Genomic DNA, 18,075 nt, shown 5'->3' with positions numbered 1-18,075 from the left:
AAATGAAGGAAATATTGTGCACTGCAGGAAGTACTACCTGCTGTGACAAACTCATTGCAAAACTCGTCCTATCAATGAAAATTCAATAACGAACACATCTTTGAAATCGATCGTCCATTGCCACTTTGTTCACAAACGATAAAGTTTTATAAGGACTCTCCTAAACGATTCTTAGTACGCTTTATTTCGATAAATATCATTTACAACTAACATATACATTAACATGTGAAACTAACACTACCTTAAAAAAGTGACGGTTGAATGATAACATATGTATGTGTGCGTGCGTGCGTGTACGCGTGTATGTGTATGTTCGTATATATATATATATATATATATATATATATATATATATATATATATATATATATATATATTATGTATGTTGTATGTGGAGTAGATGGACGATAACTTAACCTTTTTTACAAAGTAGATAGATCTTCGTATCTTCTTTAGAAACAAACAGAGAGACTACTGCTTCGTCTGTAAGTTAAGAAAAGTTATGCTATACCGTACGAATTCGTTGATATTGTTAAATTATAAATATTCATAGTTTTATTATTAACGAATTTCCGTGATTATAATGTAAATATAAATGTATATGTATATATACGTATAGTATATAATCTTATTGATAATTTTTGTAATTATATTCTAATTACAACTTACTATTGAAAAATTTGGTAAAAATAATGAGATATAAACGAGGATAATTAAAAATAAAAATATACTATTAATCGAATGAGTCATAGAAAATGATGCGATGGTCTTTTTCAAACAGTCGCAGTAGATATACTACCGACGTGACCTCTGCCAGATGTTCTTCGAAACTCTTCCTTCTTCTTTGGAAAAACTAAAATCCGTTATTTGCCTTTAACCTGAGAAAGCTTATATTTTTATAAAAACAAAGTCATTAATATCAAGGATCGACAGACTAAAAGATCAATTGAAAGAAGTATTTTACTATTAATCAAGAATAAATTTCATGCGAATGTATCAAAAGATGATGACTCTCGTCATTTTAAGTCAGATATTTCTCGTCCCGCAAATTCTTCGGAGTTTATCGTGTGCTTTTTTACATCTTTCGTGAAACATCGTAAAATCATGTGGCCGACTCATTAACGTTTTACGACAACTGCTACAAATGGTAGAGGGTTTCTCCTTTCGATGATTCTTTTCGTGGAATCCTTACGATATTAACTGAACGAACGTTCGCGATAAAGTATGTCGAACACAAAAAGAAAAAAAAATACAATTTATTTTTTTTTCGCTCATTTATCATTCAATGAAGAAGTTTAGAGCTTATTTGACATAATTAATCGACTTTAACGATATTTCCAGAGAAATTATAACCTACATGTTGGAAAGACCCAACGATACTTTATCATTCTGCTAGTTAGTTTTTTTAAACTTAAGTACATATATCTTCTCAAAATATATAAACATCTTCATGTTTCAATGTCGAACTTTATACGAGTTCTACGTATATACATAATTAAACATTTTCTTTTCCACTACTTGACGCTTTTAGCTTCGCAAATATAGTGTGAGTCGCCTTATGTTTGTTGAAGAACAGTTGGAACGGTCACCAACATTTAATAACGGTCAGTTTTTGCTACAACAATAATATCTTGCGAATATAAATGTACTATGCGGATATTTCGATAAAGGTAACAATTATATCGATAATCGATATTATTATACGTATTGAACTATGTACCATGATTTTTATATATTTGTTTTTATATTCGATTATGATTTTTTTTTTATTTATTTTATTTCATCGTGTAGATTATAATTAAGATAATATAAATCACTACGTATTAATCACTATAAATCTACATTAATACTGTTCGAACATTATTTATATAATAAAAGATTTTATTTGAAAATAATGAGAAAAAGCGACATGTATATACAACATATGTTAAATAGAAATATGTATAATAGAAATATAAAATTACGAAAATAAGTAAATAATTGTCATATAAATATGTAAATATTCTACTTGTACTAATGTTAGTAACGTTTGTATTTCAAAGCTCATATAAAAAATATAAGAACCTCGTAACTGCACATAAAAGTGCATATTCTTGAATACTTGCACAGAAGTCTTTTCCAATATACACAACAGCTACGTAAAAACTTTATATCATCAAGCTCATTTATTCCATCAGTTATTGTATTGTGCCTTTATATTTCTCTTACGAATCGTACTACTTGTATTAAATATATGAAATATAAACTTCTTAGACTTCTGCCATTTAAAAAATTTTTTAAATCTTAATCTAATTTTCTTAAAGATCTATTTTCAGATCTATAATATTCGATAGATAACATATTATTATTATGGATGGTTTATTAATCGTTCTTGCACTCTGGCAAGGCTTATGAAATAGATCATGAGACAACACCTAAAACTAGACACAAACGAAGTAAAAAAGAACACAACGTAGGTGTAGAGCATTTCAGCTTACTTTGGTGTTGAGTATGTAGTCAAAGGCACTTTTTTACTAATAAATTATTGCAATATACCTATCACGGCCAAAGTAGTTCAATATTAGGCGACTGTAATTCTTCGAATACTTTATACATGGAGTAGACGACTAACCAACAGTAAATCTATATTTGATAAAACATACAGATGTAAATACACAAAAAAAAAACTATATTTAATAAATTTTATATCATGATCTGGATTACTTACGTTATATGACATCCAAAGCCATATACATAGTGTAGCAAATACAGAGTCCAACTATAAAAAAAAGTAATCATAGTATGAATGTCTTATTGAAATTAATTATTTCTACACTTACATAAATATAATATCCTCCTAATAGCCATAATCCAAATACTAAGAGGAAAACGCAAATGATGAACCACAGTATTAACCATGGTAGTAGCCATCCTCTTACACCCTCGCGTATTCCATATATCATTAAAGCAGCAGAAATAGTAAGAAGTAGAAAGTAAACAATCAAACAACTTCCTATAACTTGCATCGCTGAAAGTAATAACAATTTTTTTGTTAAACCTTCTTTAAATACATTATATGTATTTTTTAGACTTACATCCTCTAATATCTGCTTCAAAAAGAGGATTGTACAACTGCGTAGAATCTCCACCGTTCATTTGATAGCATATTAAAGTAATAAATATAATGCTCAGTGCCTACAAAATATTAACATTGTCTATCATAAAGGAAATGAATCACTGACTAATTTGCATTCATATTTCATATGTACCATTGTATAAAATGCAATAACTTTGGATCCTGTTTTAACATTATTTGTCCAAATGCACGGAGACCAGCAGGATTGTAGAACTGTCATTTTGATGCTGAAACAAAGACTCTCAAATATATAATATCCCAACTATCATCCTCGTGTTGATCAACGAAAACACTAATCATTTAACTTCCTAACCTAAACGCAAGCAACGCTCCACCCACTTATACATAAAAGTTGGGCGTCGTCGTATCAGAGTTACCAACTTTTAAACAATAACTAAAGTTACTGTAAACATTACAAAATTGAATATTATGACAGAAGATAACGTTTAAATCGAAATATTCGCGCGCAAATATAATGTTTAATTTGAATATAGAAAATCATCAAAACTTACAATGTAAAAGCGCGTGCGATACAGATAACTTCTCTTCTTTAATTGAGAATAAATTTTTTCAGGTCACTTAGATTCGTCGTTTGAAACGCGAAGATTCGATTTGATTTATTCGCATCTCCTTCGAAGAAAATCACAGATAATAATTGAACGATTTCTCAAATGAGGAAATAATTCGAGATATGATATTGAAAGTAATGCACGCGTCAACGAGAGTACTACTAATGGCGTCGTGTCATCGTACCATCTACTCCCCTCCATAAAGTAAGAAGGTCATGACGTCGACCGATTCAGATTGTCTTGCGAATCTTTGTATTTTGGTACGTACAATTTTTTTAATATTTCAATTTATCCCTTCATCGTTATTCGAAGAATAGTCGTGCAAAAAATCAAGCATAAAACTCGATGTATAATATTTAAATGTGTTCGTCCGACGTACAGCAACAAAGATCTCGTATATGAGTATACAAACCGCTTGAAGCTTCGTATTCGGTGATTAACCTGTAGAAAATGTAGTTCAATAGTTTCGAATTACGCGCCTGCGGTTTCCGCATCGAGTAGCCATTTTGGTGCCGCAAAAGAAAAAAAATCTTTTGAAAGTGGATAGATAAAATTCATTCTCGAAGATATTATAACGAACCAAGAATGATATTTCTATATGATTAATGATAAAATCATATAATAAAAAAAGAAAAAGAAATGATTATCTCAAACGAAATCAACATCAATGTTTAGATCAAAATTATATCATATCGTTTCTTAAACATAGTAAATAAATTTCGCATTTCGTATGAACGATTTAAATTCGAGATGCACTTGGCGCCACGAGAACTATTGAAGGCCATGTATATCATGATCCCACTCTTTTCTATCACGATATACTTTGAGTATACATATTCTCACTCACGCACGTTACGTAGAAAGAGAGAAAGAAAGAGATGTATCGAATGAAAACTGCTAGCGCTACGAACGGAAGACGATGAAATTAATGTCGTTGTCGTTGAATGGATATCAGGTTATGTATACGATCAGTTCGTAGAAATGTTAATAAGAACGTATGCTAAGCGGTAAAAGATTACGCGTATTGAATTTCAATAAAGTTAACGAAAACAACATCGTATTAATTAACAAAATATTTTAAAAAATGATAATAAAATACATAAGGAAATAATTCGTTAAGAATGATTTTGAAGAAAGATCTATCGTGAGAACGATCAATGAATGTCTTAGTTGGAGTTATCCGAAAGATGGTATACTAAGAGATCCCCCTCCAAGTATATTATGTGGGGACCCATCCCTTTGGGTCTCCAGCGCGGTCTCTCTCTCCGGAGAGACGGTTGAAGTTTTCCTCAGTGCCGGTACGTCCGCGTCTCTCGTCTCGCGTCGACACAGTACGATACGACACGGCACGATTCGACTTCGATTCTGCGACTCGGCGATTCTCTTTCTCGACATCTCGACTCGGTTCGGTTGCATAGGCGTGCGCCATGGTCTCTTGCGTCCAATCCGGACACCAGCATGAGTACCAGCAACACAAGCAGCACCAGCAGTAACAGCGGAACCAGACTTGTCTCGTGCCCAGCTGGAGCCGAACTCACGAAAAACTCGTAGTTCTCTTCTAGTCGCGCGACCGATACGAAAACCTCCGTTTCGCGTACGTTTTCGCGTCTTTCTCGTTATCGTTTCCTTCTCCATCTCCTCCACTTTATCTCTATCCTCTTATTTCTTCACTTCCCTCTTTCTCTTCCTCTTCCGTCTCTTCCTTCTTCTTCTTCTTTTTCTTCTTTTCCTCCTCATCGAATCGTTCTTGTGCCAAGAAACCGCGCACCTACTCGAACCTTTATCTCTTTCTCTGCTAAAACAGCACTCTTCTCCTCCTCTTCCTCCTTCTCCTCCTCCCCCACCTTCATCTCCTCCTCCTACATTTCGTAGCCGGTCGAGATAGTCGTTCGAGAGAAGCCAAGAAAATCTCTCGAGGAAAGGACGACGTCCTTTCGTTCTCCCTACGAACGAAATAAGATACCGAGAGAAAGAAAGAGAGAGAAAGAGAGAAAGAGTGAGAGGGAGAGGAAGAGGGAGAGGAAAAGAAACAGAAAGAAAGAAAGAAAGAAAAAAGAAAGAAAGAGTGAGACGGTGAGTTTTGGAACAGCATCATGACCGATCGAGGGTAAGGGGGATCGAGTGGCTCAAGGTCGATAAAAGGATCGAGACGCCGACTTTACTTCGTTTCAAAGACCTCCCCGAGTTCTGCTTTCTCGTGGGTGTATTCTACTTCGAAGAAATCAGTCTACAAGAGGTTACTTTTCCTCTGTGAATATTTTTCAAGTGAATCCATTTCGCAATAAATCGTAATCGTGTGAAAAAAGTTTTTTCTATGATAACAAAGAAGATATTCGTAAATGTAATTAATTGCCTGGTATTGTGATCCTTCGAAATGAATCGTTTTGGATCCAACAATTCGAGAGATCGCATTACGTATCATTCGTAACGAGGACGTTGAAACGAAGATACGAAGAAAGAGAGAGAGAGAGAGAGAGAGAGAGAGAGAGAGAGAGAGAGAGAGAAAGAGAGAGAGAAAGAGAGAGAGAGGAGAAGATAAAAAGAAAAAGAGGTTTCGTTCCGTTGTTATAAGATTTATCTTTGAGAAATCGATCGAGTTGATCTATTATTTATCATATATCAGTTCCTCAAATTGTTTAAATACGTTTGCGTATCTTTCATATAGATCATCATTAGAATCGATCGTGGGAAGAAAATAATATAAAACAAAAAAGAAAAGGAGAAAAAAATAATAAAATGATAAACTTATAAAACGAATTTTAGAAAAGGAAATCTAACCGAAAGAAAATAATAACAAAAAAAAAAAGAAAATAAACCAAAACAAGAAGAAAAAAAAATAAACGAAATACGAACGAGAACCTGAAGACACACAAGTTCGCATGGAAATTAACGTCGTGGGAGTAGGCCTCATTCCTTGGACGAATCCCGCGGAAATTTGTCGCGAAAAAAGTAAGTATAACTTATTCATTTAAGTCATTATAATGTGTATGACAATAGTAAAGTAAATTTTTTTTCTTAAAGAGAGAACGAACCTATCGAACGTTAGAACTATAGCTATCCCTTTTCTGTTATATCTATCGTTGGTAGTTGTTGGCGATCGGAGAAAGGCGAAATTTGTCCGTGATTCCGACGATCCCGGAAGCTGGATGCGCGCGCGTACTCTCCAAGAGAGAGAAAGAGAAAGAAAGAGATAAAGAGATAAAGAAAAAGAGAGAGAGAGAGAGAGAGAGAGAGATAAAGAGAAAAAGAGAGAGAGAGAGATAAAGAAAAAAGAATAGACGAAAGGTATTGTGATGGTAAAGGCACAAGTCGAAGACAGGAAAGAGTCCCATCCAACGTGGGCCGTATTAGAACTGAGATTTCTTCTCCTCTTATTTCTTATTCGTCTATTTTCTTCTATTTTCTTCTCGACGCAACAACCTGCTCTCACTTCCGAGTGAAACAGTATCCTCGATGAATCAAAACTAACCGGAGTCGAAGGAACAGAATCATTACCAGTTATATATATCAGTCCGTTGACGAAGACTCGGCGAACTTTGCTATTACCTCTTGTTAAAACTAGGTCGATATAGATACAAAGTGGCTGCCGAGCGTTCTACAAAGTTCAACTTCGTTGATGGGACTGGAAAATGTCAACTTCGAATGAAGCAAACAATTACGAGAGGCTACGCGGCGCATTATCGTTTTATGTAACGCAATGAACGTTGCCTATTTGTCATGGTCTGCTCAATAAATTTCACTAGGCATAGCTAAATTCGAAAATGTCCCTCGTCTTGTTACGTACTTCGCGCGAAAAGAGAATAAAAGTCTGAAGAAGCAGTTCATGATCCTATATTTCTCTCTCTCTCTCTCTCTCTCTCCCCCCCTCTCTCTCTTCGTTATTTATCTATTCTATTATTTATCTATCTGTCTCTCTCACCTTTCTTCTTATTTCTCATTCAACGTTTAATTGTGTATTTTGATTGTCAACAAATCGAATGGACATAATCAACATCTATCTATCTTGTTTCTTTTCTTTTTTTAGTTTTCTCTCTATTATATTTTCAAATAAATATTCCATTCTATAATATTTAAGCGTATTTCAATCTTTCACTGAATCGTTTTAGTTTTCGATCATTTTATTCCTCATTTATTATCAATTATATTTTATTCCTCACATTTGAATACACAAACCCGACAAAATCCACATTTTTGGGTGAAAAGCGATCGAATTTGAAAAGGAAAATAGAAAAATATCTCTTATTAGAAAGAGAGAGAGAGAGAGAGAAAAAAAAGAGAGAGAGAGAGAGAGAGAGAGAGAGGACAGAGACGGCTTATAGCGGGTAGTTGGTATAGAACAGACGTATAGCGGGACAGCTGACTACACGAGACGCGTAAAAATGTCTAAATTCGAACTTCTTTATCGGTCCGGCTCTCTAACGGACCGAGCTACCACCGTAATCGCGTAAAGCGATCATTGCGCTCTTAATTAGAGGCGTACCGCTCGCTTGCTCAACGCGATCAACCTTCGAAGAAACTTTCCGAACGTTCGTTGAACGAATTTAGACAGCCAACGATATCTCGCGAGCTTATCGATATGGCCTCGAGCACATTTTTGTTATTTCTTTCTTTTTAAATTTACACGAAAGTGTATCGGTTCGTTATCGTCGACTTTAAATTATCGTTTAAATGTCGTAAATTGAGCATATAAGACTAGAGAAAATAATTATTTCTAATACTCGTATATGCAGTTACAATTTTATCGTACGAGAAAGATCGTTCAAATCGATCGTTTAACGAGTAAAATTTGTGCAATAGTTTTCTTTTTTCTTTTTTGAGGACGTTTGAACAAGAGATAAAAAAAAAAAAAACAAAGCAAAAAAAAATAAAAAATAAGAAAAAAGGAGAAAAAGAAAAGAGATAAACAAAATTGTACCTCTTGTTTCATTTAGAATCTATATAGACTTGAAATTATAAGTAGTTGTTATTACCGGAAACGTTCGACGTCGCCTTTTACGGATACTTCGAACGTTATTCGAAAGAAGTTCCGACTGTTTCGGGGTCAACGTACTTCTCACACTGAGAGGAACGTATATACATAGATGCTACATTGTCTACGAATGGATTTTCCGTTTCGAAACGTTATGATAAAGTCTTTCGAGAGTATAAGATTACTTGTCTGGAAAGAAGTCTGACGAAAAAAATATAGACTTGAATCTTTAGAATCAGAATATTAGTTATACTGCGATTTTCTATTACAATTAACTTTCACGATTTCATAGGAGAAGCTGGCGAAGATCAGAGGGATGATTCTGTTTTGTTCTCGGCCTTTGGCTCTCGAAAGATACGACGTATAAATACCCAGCTCGTTGCGCGTTCCTCCTCTTTTCTCTCTTTCTCTCTCTTTTTTTCTCTTTTTCTCTTTTTCTCTTTCTCTCTTTTCTCTTTCTCTCTCTCTCTCTCTCTCTCTCTCTCTTTTTCTCTCTGTCTTTCTTTCTCTCTTGTGTGGCACAGACTCTATTTAGATAATCTTCCGCTTAGCGGGAGCGGCACTCGCCGCGCCAAGGGAGCCTCTTCTTCGTGGAGGCTTTCACCAAGGTGGCATCTTGCTTTCCACCGTTGAGAGAATCAGCTCGTAGCTGAGAATCCTTTCTTTATATCTCTTTCTTTTTCTTTTTCTTTTCTTTATCTCTTCATTTCGAAGGTGTCCTTAAATATTTTTCGTCAATTATCAAGAACGTCGCGTCCTTGAAGAAAGAGAAAAAGAAAAAAGAAAGAAAGAAAGAAAGGAAGAGAGAGAGAGAGAGAGAGAGAGTTCGCGTCGTGAAAGTCTTTCTCTCGCGAGGAAAGAAACGTGAAAGGAGGAAGGATCTAAAGGATCCATCAATACATGAAGATCTATTCCTAGCGCCTCATCGCCATTTATCGGTAAGAAAATCGCTTTTGTTAATTTACTTTTGATTTTGTTATTATTTACTTATATTTCTTCGTTGTAATTATTTTATATTTATAAAAAATCTATATATAAACATATATATAAATATATATATATGTATACTCTTTTATGTGTAAACTATATATATATGTTCATATGTTTGCATACAGAAGAGTTAACCGAAGAATTAGAGTCATGAATTCTTTGTTTACGCTTGATTAAACACAAAGAGTATAGTAGTTCGTTCTCGTCGTTATCGTCGTCAAAATGCTTAGTATATCTTCCCCCGTTTTTTCTATCTATAGCCTATCTCTGAGATTGCCAACATCCAGCAAAGATAAAGAAGCATCATCCGTGGAATTCGCCAAGAGTAAGCTTGATCTGGAATACGTGGAATTTGATTATCATTCTGTTACGTATAGTTACACATATACGTGCGCACACACGTATATATAAGTATATCCATGCTTTTAATTCACTAGTTTATGGATTTTTTAAGAAATTTCGAGAGAAGAGAATGTTCTTCTCCTATTTATTGGCAACCCAGACGACAAAGTAGTTTATCGTTTAACAAATAAACTTCTACGGCGGATTGCACCCTCATTGTGTATATACAGTCTTTGCACTTCGTTGCGATGACAAAGCATCGCAAATGTTTATTGGTTATTTGCATCGCGAATTACCTTTTGTACAAACGCGACTAATGGAATATAAGTAGTTGCGGTGTTTGTTACGATCGCGTTGAAAAAGTATTTCTCTTCAAAAGTACCTTCTTTATCTTCAAGTTTTGCCGAGAAGTAGTCATAACAATGTTCATGCAACCTGTTCGTTGCCAATTAACGCGTGAAACCAGGTTATTCTTATTATTCTTTTTTTATTTTTTCCTCTTCATTTCTCTTTCTCTCTTTTTTCTTTATTATTGCTAAAAAAAATCGATTGAATTCCTTTCAGTGTAAATATGTATCCACGTCTCGCAAAAGTTATGTAAAACATTGTAAACGTATGTGAAGCGTGTACCTGTCTGGATCAAAGTAAAAAAGTGCATTCCAATTTTGTCGAACAAGACACACGACATTCCAATGGTACACTCGTCGCGAATGTTCCGAATTTAATTAATTTCGGTCTGTTCGAATGTGGCTCGTGCCGACGTGATGTCGATGACTAGAGATTCTTGAGTGAGTCCATGGAATTCGCAGATCTTATTTTTTCGTTTTTCTCTTAACTTCGAATGAAAGTACGAATAAGAGAGAAAGAGAGAGAGAGAGAGAGAGAGAAAGGGAGAGAGAGAGAGAGAGAAAGAGAGAGAGAGAGAGAGGGAGAGAGAGAGAGAGAGATAGGAAAAAAGGGGGAAATGAACGAAGATATCTTCGAAATGGTCTACTACCTTGGATCAAATTTTCTCATTTTCGTTATTTTTGATACAATCCTGGCAAAGCTTCAATTCGTGCTTCGGTCAATTGAATTTGGGACTTTGAAAAAGATATCTCCCCGAGGAGAAATTGACTTTGGAAAATTATTTTGACTCGTGCACGATTCTCTTGTATTTTCGTTTATTCGATATTATCGAATTATTCTTCTTCTCCTCCTCCTCTTCCTTCTTTTCACATTCCTTTAAAAATAATGACGTAAGTTTTACGCAAGCTATAGTGATCAAATATTAAATAATTTTACGTATACACACATAAGCCAAGAAACAGGCACGGTAGGTGCGATTCTTATCATATATAGCGTGGCAGTTATCGTTCGTCGATTTCATTAATTCAATTTCGATTATGAGTTATATACATTAAATCGCGTGCGTTACCACTATACTTAGGTACATGTTATTTTTAACACGATAACACGCACTTCCGGAATAACGATACATATCATTATCGAGAGACGGCGTCGCGTGTTTCTTGCGAACACATTTGGAACATGTCTTCTTCTGCCTGTGCTTCAGATATTTAATTTTTTTACTTTTTTTACGACTGCACGATCTCGAGATCGTAATATGGCATCTCTTTGAATAGTTATATGATAGAAGAATCCAATAACTTATACATTAAACATGTTTACAAAATTTGATAATTTCGAAAAAGAAAAGAAAATATGACAAAAGAAGAAAGAAAAGATGAGACACGAGAATAGTCAAATTCTTTTGAAGAAAATAATTTCCTATTAAATATTCGACAATTCGTTATGATATAATCCAACGATCTATTCGCGAACTATTAATAATATAAAATATACGTCAAAATATGAAAATCAAACGACGAGGGAAATATAATCCTCCTATCGATCAGTCATTCTTACGGAATAAGAATTTATAATAAGAAAATAAATAAAAAAGGAAAGAAACAAAAAAAGATTCTTTGAGGATATAGAAAATTTGTTAAAGAAGTCGTGAATTACGGTCGTGTATATCGGTATAAAACGATCAAGTAGTCACGAAGAAGGCCGAGCACGCACTATCACGCACGCGTGCGTGCGAGTAGCTGCGTGAATTATTGCGAACGTTCGCGCATTCCCCCCGTTCTAAGTAGTCCGATTTGATTTATTTATTCTTGTCACGCCCTACACACGAGTTTCATTAAGGAAGTATTATAGATCATTTGAAATCTTTCGTGAAACGCAAATAAATTTGATTTTAAAATTGAATTTTACTGTCGTTTGTCCGTCATCTAGATCGTCGATTGTTTAAATCAACGCCACGTCGAATATGTTTCAGGGTGAGGGAAGGATGAAGAATGCCCCGCGTCGGCGGAGACGGGGGTGGCGGGAACGAGAAGACAGGAGCCAGTGGCTTTGGAGGATGGTTGGGAGGAGCTGCGAGAGCTGTGACCGGAGGAGGCGTCGCTGGTGGATACGTCGTACTGGGTGGCACCAGATATGGTCTGAGACTCTCACAGGTATATATACATCATAATGATCGTTATAATACGTAAATAGAAAATATAAATAAACCTGACTAAGATTGTAGATATTATTGATGTGTAGATACGATCTAATCATGAAAGTTGTAATCGTAACTCTCGTTTTTATGTTCGAAGGAAGAGAATAATTTTACGAATACATACGATGATAGTTTTATTATGTTATTTTTCGACTGAATACAGTTACGATGTTGTCGTTAAAAAAAAAAAAGAAAGAAAAAAAACGTGGGAGATAAGGTTTTTCTAAAATAAACAAAAATAGTCTTGAAACATTATTCGACTTTGTTGTAGTCATAAAATATGTATCATTGTTTGTATTCTCATGATATCAATTAAATGTTTCAAAGAGCAGAATACCTATTCACGAATTATTACATAAGGCATTAGGTGTAGAATTTGTTCGATAAAAACCAAATTTAGATCGGAAAACGATTCGCTCTCTTTTTTTTCTTCGTTATTTTCCTTTTTCTTTTTTACTCTTTTCTTTCCGTTACCTCCATACAAATCATCGTAATAACCTTCCGCTCGGTCGCAATGACCTTCGCTAAGTGACCACGGCAAAGGATTCGTTCGGCAACGAAGAAAACGAACACGCCAAAGATCCTAAACTTAGAATCGATCGCGTAAATAGAATCCGACCAGTCAGTGACTCGATCTTGAACCGCCTCTCCTTTCTTCTCTCTCTTTCTCTCTCTGTCTATCTGTCTCTCTCTCTCTCTTTCTCTCTCTCTCTCTCTGTCTCTCTCTGTCTCTCTCTGTCTCTCTCTGTCTCTCTCTGTCTCTTTCTCTCTCTCTTCCTATCCTCTTTCTGTCATTCTACTTGCACCGTTTCCTATCCACGTTCATCCGGAATAATATCCACTTGACGTCATAGGTATAACGTCGACGCGAATCTCTCGCCGCGTGCACGCGACAAGTTTCTCTGCCAAGTCCTTCGATCCTGACAAATCATCGGGCATGAGACGACATAGCCGAACACGTCGGAAGAGCTAGCTGACAATTTTCGTTGGAATTCTTCGTTCGTGGAAGATCGACTGCCAAGTAGTTGACGTTTTTGTCGTTCGTCGACGATTAAAAGAATTTCATCGATTTGTTTAAAAAAGAAAAAAAAGAGAAAGAGAGAGAGAGAGAGAGAGAGAGAGAGAGAGAGAGACTCGTCATTGCGAAAGATTTATAGCTCATAAATCGTTTTACCGTGCTCGTTTCTTCGTTCCTTCTCTTTATTCTTTATAACTTTAATTATAGAAAAACGAATAGCAAGCGTGTTTTTCTAACAAACCACGAGAGATACCGAAGAACGCTGAGCGCATAGAACACTAACGTAAGAGAGGATCCATTTCGGAGTAGTATATCAAGAACACATTCGTGGGAAGAAATGGCGTCGACTTACTGACGTCGTAACGACGCCATTGTTTAATAGTATATCTTATTCTTTTACCGCGAATAATATTTTTTTATGATACTCTATATATGATATCGATAAGGATAAGATGCCTTCTAGAATAGAAAAAAAAAGAAAAGAAAAAAATAAAAAAAAAAAAAAGTACAGAATATAAGAGAAGATTGTACGTTCTTTGGGTTTTAGGAAAGTCTACCACCCGCGAGCTCGAGGGAGGAATCAGCGGAGAGAAGACGGAAGAGAAATTCGCGAGAAAGCGAGTCGAGAGAACGGCTGACGGAGAAATTGGCGGAAAAGTCGTCGATCGATCTGGCGTCGAGTATAGTCGAGTGTTGTTGCATCGGTCCACGTTCTCGGTTGCCTCTGCCGAGGATCCCAACGACGACGACTACGGTGACGGCGGCAGCGACGTCGCTGCCACCGTCGTCGTCGTCTTCATCGGTAGCAATGGCATCGACGGTTGGCAGCATTGTAGGAGTCGGAGGTGGAGGTGGAAATGGAGGAGAAAGAGACGTTGACGGAGTTTTGCCGCCTCCTCCACCACCTCTACCACCTTCACCAGCAACGGTAGTAGTAGCAGCGGCACAAGCACAGCCATCATCTTCGTCGTCTTCGTCTCTTCCTCCCACGTTTTCGAAGAGTCGTGCCACTACTGCTGGCGTGGAACAGCCGGTGGATGCGAAGCTGGCGGCTGCTCGGCCGACGCCAAACTCTAATAATAACCGCGGGATGCTGCAAAGCACCACGGTGGGGAACGAGCAGCACCACCGCCAACAGCAGCACCAGCACCAGCAGCAGCACAATCAACACCACCAGCCACAATCATCCGCGATCCCATCGCCGTTGCAGCCGGTATCTTCCGTCTCTACTTCTTCTTCTTCTTCTTCTTCCTCCTCGACGTCTTCGTCGTTGCACCCGTCGTTCGACTCCTCCTCTTCGCCGAGCCTCCAAACGCAACATTCGGTTTCCGTGCCGCGTCAGCTCGCACAGTGGACCAAGCATCAGACCCTCAAGCTCCAGGTACAACTCGTGTCTCCTCGTATCCCGTGTCCTTAGCCTTACCTATTACTCCCCTTACTTCGCATAACGCAACAATATACTTTCGAGAAATATTCAAGCTATTTCACGATAAGAAACGACCGGCCTTGTGATAACGGGTCTCAACGAAACAAAGGTGGAGTGCTTCCGGGTAGGAAAATATCGCGTCAGAAGCCTCGAGGTAGGTTTCGTTAGAACGGTGTCGAGGATCGTACGATTCCGACGCGAGTACACGTAACCTTGACAGGTATATTTATCTCTTGCTCTCTTGGTCGACGATACGCACGATTAAGAGATCGCTACTGCGCTCGTATCGCGTTTCTTACAACTTCTCGCTTCTTTTTCTTGCGTTCGTTCTTACTCTCTCTCTCTCTCTTTCCCTCTCCCTCTCTTTTTCTCTCTCTCTCTTTCTCTATCTCTTTCTCTCTCTCTTTCTTTTAACGATCGATTCGCTCAAACTTCCCAAAGTTAAAAGGGAATATTAGTAAAGTGTCCGAAGCCCTAGGGCTTAGTGAAAACGCTTAAGAGCTGGTAGGTAGATGCCTAGTCGAAGAACGATATTCTATTTTCGTCGGCGTCCGTCTTTTCTCTTCGCAGCGGGCGCACGAGGCTGCGTTGTATTTGCCCACGGGCCGCGCGAGTGCAGGATTTGATGGAAAGAGAAAGAGGGAGAGAGAGAGAAAACGAGAGAGAGAGAGAGAGAGAGAAAAAAAAAACAAAATGGTGGAAAGAAGCAATGGATCGAACGTAGATTCTGGCAGAGTCCGTTTTCTTCGCGGTACGATTTTCCTGGCGAGAAGGAAACTATAACTCTTTTCTCTTCTTCTTCTTCATCATCATCTTCTTCTCCTTCTATTGGTCGTTCTTTCGAAACGATCCAGATGTAACTTGTCGTCGGTTAGACAAGTTCTTTCTAAAGTAGTCGTACCCACAGAAGAATCTATGCTGTTACCGTTTCTTTTTTTAACATCGCTGTTGAACTTTGTTTGCGCTTGCGTTAAATCTCGTGATAATTCTCGTAAATACGTTTTCTTTTCTTTATTTCTCTTTACCACGTTATATAGGAACCAGCGGTGATAGCGGTGGACCGATTGCACAGATTCCGCTGGAGCGGGGGTGGAGGAGGAAGCGGAAAAAAATCCTCTTCCGCCCCCCGCAGCGAAAAGGCCGAGCGTCTTCGCGAACTTACGGAAAAACTTAAGGGACCAGCACCTGTCCCACCTCCTAGACGACCTTCCCGTACTCAAGCTTCCTCTCCTCCACCGGGAGGATGTCAGCCATCTTTCCAATCTCATCAACAGGTAAAACATCTTCTAACAAACGTAATATTTCTTAATATGATCGCTGAAAAATATGTGATGTATTTTTAAATTGGAACATTTACAGTCGGCTCAAAGTTGCGGTCGATATGATAATCGTGGGATCTATAGAAATCATGAAACCGGGCTTCAAAATCAACAACAGCATCCAAGGAGTATTGTTAGAAGTGAAAGCGTTGGCGAGGAACGTCTCACTGGTACAGATTCGATGGTCACCGGTAACGAGAGCTGTCGAAAACAACAGCTCGCTCATGACACTTCGAAAAAGTCCTCGAAGTCGGGCAAGGTGACGGAGAGGAATAGTGGTGACGTTGGTGACGTTAAAAATGACGCGAATCTCGTCATCGGTGTCTCCGTCGAGGACGCGCCGACAACAAAACAACACTTGAGACAATACAGTGATTCAGTGGTAGATAGTGCTACGAGCGTGGACGATCTGTGCGATACCTTGAACGTGTCTTCTGCTGGTACTGGTGGCAACAACAATAATGAGGCCGAAGCCAGGGATGCGGTCAGCAGGTTGGAGTCTCGGGGACCATTGTTAACTCTTCAAAGAGCTGGTGCTCCACTTAGAAGTGCGTCCTTCGGTCAGGTGGATTTCAATCAAGGTAATTTTATAAGATGGAAAAAAAGGAATAGGATAGGAGAGAGAAAGGAAAATCCGTCGTAAGTTCATTCGTATTGTGTGACACATCAGATTTATTTTCGGTAGCCTTCGTAATCCTTCGTTAATGAATCCGGAAGCCAAATAACGACGCTGGCCGAATCCGGAGTATTACGTTTCAACCCTGAACTACATACCAACGTGCTTTGACTTTCATAATATAGTCGAGACTGTAAATAGGAAACATTTCGAGATGCGATACGTACGCAGAGAGAAAGAGAGAGAGAGAGAGAGAGAGAGAGAGAGAGAGAGAGAGAGAGAGAGAGAGAGAGAGAGAGAGAGAGAGAGAGAGAGAGAGAGAGAGAGAGAGAGAGAAAGAAAGAATGAGCGAGAACGTACCTAAACATTACAGAAAAACCTTATACAATATTCCTATTCATCAATCAGCAATAGTTCTACGAAAGAGAATCAAAAATATTTATACGAAATTATGTAATATCTCATATATCGCAATTTTGTCATCACACGGATAAGTTCTTTTCTCCGAAAATGAACGCGGCGTTGTATCTTTCGTTTATTAATGAAAAGAAAGAGAGATGATTTAGCAAAGAGTAACAAAGTCGAACTTCGTTCTTCGTCATGTTGATGTGTCGTAAGACCGAAACGTCGTATTTAATAGTATGAGAGAATAAGAGAGAAAAAGAGGGAAGGAAGAAGATAGACACCTTACACGTTCGAAAGGTGGCTGATGAACGAAACTGGGTATCTCTTGAAACATTATCTTTACGATTTCCTCGCGCATTCATATTTGGGTTCTCACTCTCTCTCTCTCTCTCTTTCTCTTTCTCTTTCTCTCTCTCTCTCTCTCTCTCTTTCTTTCTCTCTCTCTCTCCCTCTCTATAACATCTTCTTTTCGGCCTTCTTCTACTCCTCCATTAACCGACCAAAAGATTAACCAAATGTTTCTATTCTCCATCGTGCTTTCGTTCTCTCACTCCTCTCTACGTTCGTTATTATTGGAACGGGCCGCCTCCTCGTCCTGCTGCTCTGCCAAGCTTACGTGACACTCGAGGAGATAATTAGGACTTCTCTCTCTTTCTCTCCTCTCTCTCTCTCTCCTCTCTCTTTCTCTATTACACGATCTTAACCGGCCGAAAGACGTCGATGTACGAGCACTCGAGTTATTATTAAAAACGTTCGCG

The 18,075-nt window shown here is 37.7% G+C and overlaps 2 protein-coding genes across 14 annotated transcripts in view; one reads left to right on the top strand and one right to left on the bottom strand.

Annotated features, from left to right (window-relative positions):
* Positions 1 to 1,227: 1,227 nt before the first annotated feature.
* LOC124950111 lies at positions 1,228 to 5,180 on the bottom strand. 3 transcript variants are annotated; one of them, XM_047496372.1, is made up of 6 exons: positions 3,628 to 5,180; positions 3,249 to 3,342; positions 3,075 to 3,174; positions 2,820 to 3,007; positions 2,708 to 2,758; positions 1,228 to 2,622 (listed from the first exon to the last, which is right to left on the bottom strand). In XM_047496372.1, exons 2-6 carry the CDS (start codon positions 3,333 to 3,335, stop codon positions 2,539 to 2,541), a joined length of 510 nt encoding a protein of 169 aa, XP_047352328.1. In that variant the 5' UTR covers positions 3,336 to 3,342; positions 3,628 to 5,180; the 3' UTR covers positions 1,228 to 2,538. The 3 variants fall into 3 exon arrangements, with proteins under 3 accessions (XP_047352328.1, XP_047352326.1, XP_047352327.1); XM_047496370.1 differs by lacking the exon at positions 3,628 to 5,180 and adding an exon at positions 3,429 to 3,516; XM_047496371.1 differs by lacking the exon at positions 3,628 to 5,180 and having other exon boundaries at positions 3,249 to 3,422.
* LOC124950099 (rho guanine nucleotide exchange factor 17-like) overlaps positions 4,893 to 18,075 on the top strand; it is a 27,422-nt gene continuing 14,239 nt past the window's right edge. For 3 of the 11 annotated variants that reach the window (XM_047496328.1, XM_047496327.1, XM_047496325.1), the window contains exons 1-5: positions 4,893 to 6,633; positions 12,309 to 12,489; positions 14,099 to 14,932; positions 16,015 to 16,251; positions 16,337 to 16,877. In XM_047496328.1, coding sequence (XP_047352284.1) covers positions 12,328 to 12,489; positions 14,099 to 14,932; positions 16,015 to 16,251; positions 16,337 to 16,877 — 1,774 coding nt within the window. In that variant the 5' untranslated portion in view covers positions 4,893 to 6,633; positions 12,309 to 12,327. Of the gene's footprint in view, positions 6,634 to 9,204; positions 9,592 to 9,903; positions 9,969 to 12,308; positions 12,490 to 14,098; positions 14,933 to 16,014; positions 16,252 to 16,336; positions 16,878 to 18,075 lie in introns of those variants that run through there. The other 8 variants (XM_047496326.1, XM_047496318.1, XM_047496322.1 and 5 more) reach the window with 7 other exon arrangements.

Source organism: Vespa velutina, chromosome 6 (genome assembly GCF_912470025.1).
Source record: "Vespa velutina chromosome 6, iVesVel2.1, whole genome shotgun sequence".
In the NCBI taxonomy this organism is placed as follows: domain Eukaryota; kingdom Metazoa; phylum Arthropoda; class Insecta; order Hymenoptera; family Vespidae; genus Vespa; species Vespa velutina.
Note: the sequence above shows the minus strand (reverse complement) of the source record. Positions and strands in the feature narration are given on the sequence as shown.